Raw genomic sequence first — 3,374 nt, forward strand, 5'->3', positions numbered from 1 at the left:
GTACGTACAGTTTGCACGAGCTAAATCAATAAAACGTTTCGTTAGTATATCACGTCATACAGAATTTCATTCGCTGACTGTAAAATAGCATCGCTTTACTGTAAAATAGCTCCGCTTATTTTGATTATGGAAATCTGGGGCGTTTACAAGATTTCAAACAAAATTACTCATTACACTACTACAGATTTCAGACAACGTATTTTATTTCAACGTTTAGGAGAAGACTTCCAACGATGTGTAAATAATTAATACGTTTCTGGTCTGTTATATTTGTGGTCCTGTAGTACGTACAGTTTGCACGAGCTAAATCAATAAAACGTTTCGTTAGTATATCACGTCATACAGAATTTCATTTGCTGACTGTAAAATAGCATCGCTTTACTGTAAAATAGCTCCGCTTATTTTGATTATGGAAATCTTGGGCGTTTACAAGATTTCAAACAAAATTACTAATTACACTACTACAGATTTCAGACAACGTATTTTATTTCAACGTTTAGGAGAAGACTTCCAACGATGTGTAAATAATTAATACGTTTCTGGGTATCATGCTTGTAATTTCAAAACACACCACATTGTTAAGAAAGGATCTTAAATGGTTTTGTAATTCGACAGACAAATCACCAGGTGGCTGGCAATTTGCCCATCAAATTCCATCCTTGCTTCCTTGCTGGCTGGCAAGGTAATTGTACGAATCACGGGCTAATTCAGTAAAGCATTTATTTTTTAAATACTATGTCACATCGAATTTCGATTTGCTGATTCTTCAAAACATCTTACCTTAATCTGAGCATGGAAACCATGCGCCTTTACACAATTGCAAACAAAATTAATTGATTCTAGGTTTAGTATTTCAAACAAAACGTGTCATTTCAATTTTGAGGATAAGAGTTGTAGAAATTTCTTACCCATGCAAACCAATCAGATCGCTTGCTGTAGCACGAGCATAACCCTTTTATAACTCATTCGGGGTTTACCACATGCGTAATTGGGTGTAATTGGGTCTCGTTTGGCTGTTGTAAAAGGCATCAGTTGATTCTCAGTTCGAGTGAAGCCACCAACAGCAACAGCTATGAATAGCTTAGCGGAAACCGATCAAGCAAAGAAAACGTCCCATGGAGGTTCAGATGGCAGAGAGAACAACGGCCCCTTTGTTTCAAAAAGTATGGCGACTGTCAAACGGGATTTCTGCCAACAGCCCAATTTAGATATTTCTCTGTTGCCCCCGTGGGAGATGGTAAGGCCTTTCCCTTATCAGCATAAAGGCCAGTGCTCTGCATGGCCACAGCAGGACTGTCGAGCTTCATCTTCCCCAAATGTTAATGAGTTTAAGTATAACCTTTGCTCTTCGTGTCATTAATCTTTAAATCTTCTTAATGAGTTTAAGTATAAGTACAGCTTTTCCAAAATCTTTAAATCTACCTTTTCATAATTTACAATTTCTTGAATTTCTACATCACAGGTCTCCCGAGAAGCATTCTTGTGCGCAGCTCACAGTTTTCTACGCGGGGAAATTGAACGTTTACAGCGTCTCCCCAGATAAGGTGTCCTCTGAGTCTATTACTTTTCTGTAGTTGTTTGAAATCTGTTACAATACGGGCCACGGAATATCAAATTTGTAATTTTTTTTTTAGGTATTTTTGCGAAGATGGAGAGCTGGTTTGACATGTCATTGTGTTGTGGGAGAGGTGCAGGCTAAGGTTATAATGGCGTTGGCCAGAACAAATAGCTACTCCCTGAGCAGTGGGACTACCTCATCCTTTGCATTTACACCTTCAACACCGCTCAACGCTGTGCCCCGTTGCATGGACCTGACTCCGATCACTCCATCCCTGTCGGTTGTAGCCATTCCCCGCCACACCCAATCTTCTCAGACGATGAAAACCGGTAAGACGTCCTGTGACCAAGTAGTCATGATTACTATACACAAATGGAAGATATATAACGTGCATTTTCAACGGGTGTTGCAGCGGCCCTTCCAATAGGGCAAAAAAATTCTATTCTGAGCTTCATAAAGAGGAGGAATGAGAGAATCCACCAAAAGAGCCCTTACGCTCGCCCTGCTCAATAGTATAGTTACAGTACATATTTCAAACATGTCAATAGTATGGTTACAGTCCATATTTCATACATCCTGGAAATGGTAACATGCAATGTTTTAAATTATTTTGCAAGGCGCGTTAGGGTGAACAATCTGCAGAATCAATCAATGATTTATATTTGGAGTGGTTTTTAACGTGATATTTTGGAATTTTTGGTGTTGGAATCCTGTTTTTAAATTTGAGGTGAAATTTTGATTTTTGTTATTTAAACTGTTTTCTGAATGTGTATATGAATTCAGCACATTGAAAAAAAACGCTATAGGTTAAGCATTGATTAATAAATTCCCAGCCAAATTTTTAGAAAAAACAAACCAAAAAAATCCATTGAAAAAACTTTTAAAAAATCACACTAAAAACAATTCGTTTATATTTAACTTTTAATAAAAATTTATATCATTTTTCCCTAATTATTTAATGAAATAAACAATTGCATATCTATATATATATATATATATATATATATATATATATAATCAATACCACATTTGTGCTATCATCTTTGCATCAATTATATTTTTTAATATATCTTTACGTTCTCTATTATATCTTTATTAGGGCATCCTTAAGTTCACTATACTTCAGCAATCCATTTATTATCATCATTGCATCAATTAAGTTTTTGAATATAACTTTTAGTTTATCTTTTTGAATGGATAAGTAGGTGTGTTTTAAATTAATTATATATATATATATATATATATATATATATATATATATATATAAAATTAGTATAGATATTTAGGAAGTGTCAAAAAAGATAAAGGTTAGTTTTATATATATATATATTTCATTTATATTTTAATTATTAGTTTTATTTTATTTTTATTTTTATTTTTATGTAATTTGGTGGAGTCAAAATATTTAGATAACATAATAATAACATAACAAGATATGACATTACAACATCTCTTCCATACTATTTTGGAGAAAGCTTTTCTCGGCAATAAAATTTATAGAATATTTTAAGTAGACACAAATCAAAGGTTGATATTTATCTCAAAAGTAGTTATCTTCATTTTGTCCTTTTACTAAAATTGATTAATTAAAAAGAAAGTTCATATGAATAAGTGTTATAAGAACAAAAATTATAGTTTTTTGGGCATGTGGTATGAGTAAGCCATTTTGTTGGCCTATGAAATTGTAGCAAATTCTATTTATGGGTTAAAAATCTCCACAGTAAAGTGGGCATAAATCTCCATTGTTAAATGAGCACCATAGCTCCTTAGAACATATTACAATGCTTTTTAGAGAAAAAAATATTCACACTAGCCA

At 33.4% G+C, this 3,374-nt stretch overlaps 1 protein-coding gene across 1 annotated transcript; it reads left to right on the forward strand.

The window, feature by feature from the left end:
* Nucleotides 1-1,072: 1,072 nt before the first annotated feature.
* On the forward strand, nucleotides 1,073-2,194 carry LOC149227100 (jasmonate ZIM domain-containing protein 1-like). Its single transcript, XM_089380405.1, has 4 exons — nucleotides 1,073-1,332; nucleotides 1,463-1,544; nucleotides 1,695-1,887; nucleotides 1,971-2,194. Exons 1-4 carry the CDS (start codon nucleotides 1,073-1,075, stop codon nucleotides 2,069-2,071), a joined length of 636 nt encoding a protein of 211 aa, XP_089236531.1. The 3' UTR covers nucleotides 2,072-2,194.
* The last annotated feature ends 1,180 nt before the right edge of the window (nucleotides 2,195-3,374 follow it).

This window comes from Pinus tabuliformis, chromosome J (genome assembly GCF_031772625.1).
Source record: "Pinus tabuliformis cultivar Carrire ecotype Pingquan chromosome J, CPIR1, whole genome shotgun sequence".
Lineage (NCBI taxonomy): Eukaryota > Viridiplantae > Streptophyta > Pinopsida > Pinales > Pinaceae > Pinus > Pinus tabuliformis.

Bases quoted from the DNA above. Each gene is read 5' to 3' on its own strand.
- LOC149227100 (XM_089380405.1), top strand. From the start codon at position 1,073: ATGAATAGCTTAGCGGAAACCGATCAAGCAAAGAAAACGTCCCATGGA. The intron at 1,333-1,462 runs GTATAACCTTTG...TCTACATCACAG, and splicing joins CCAAATGTTAATGAGTTTAA to GTCTCCCGAGAAGCATTCTT. The intron at 1,888-1,970 runs GTAAGACGTCCT...CGGGTGTTGCAG, and splicing joins TTCTCAGACGATGAAAACCG to CGGCCCTTCCAATAGGGCAA.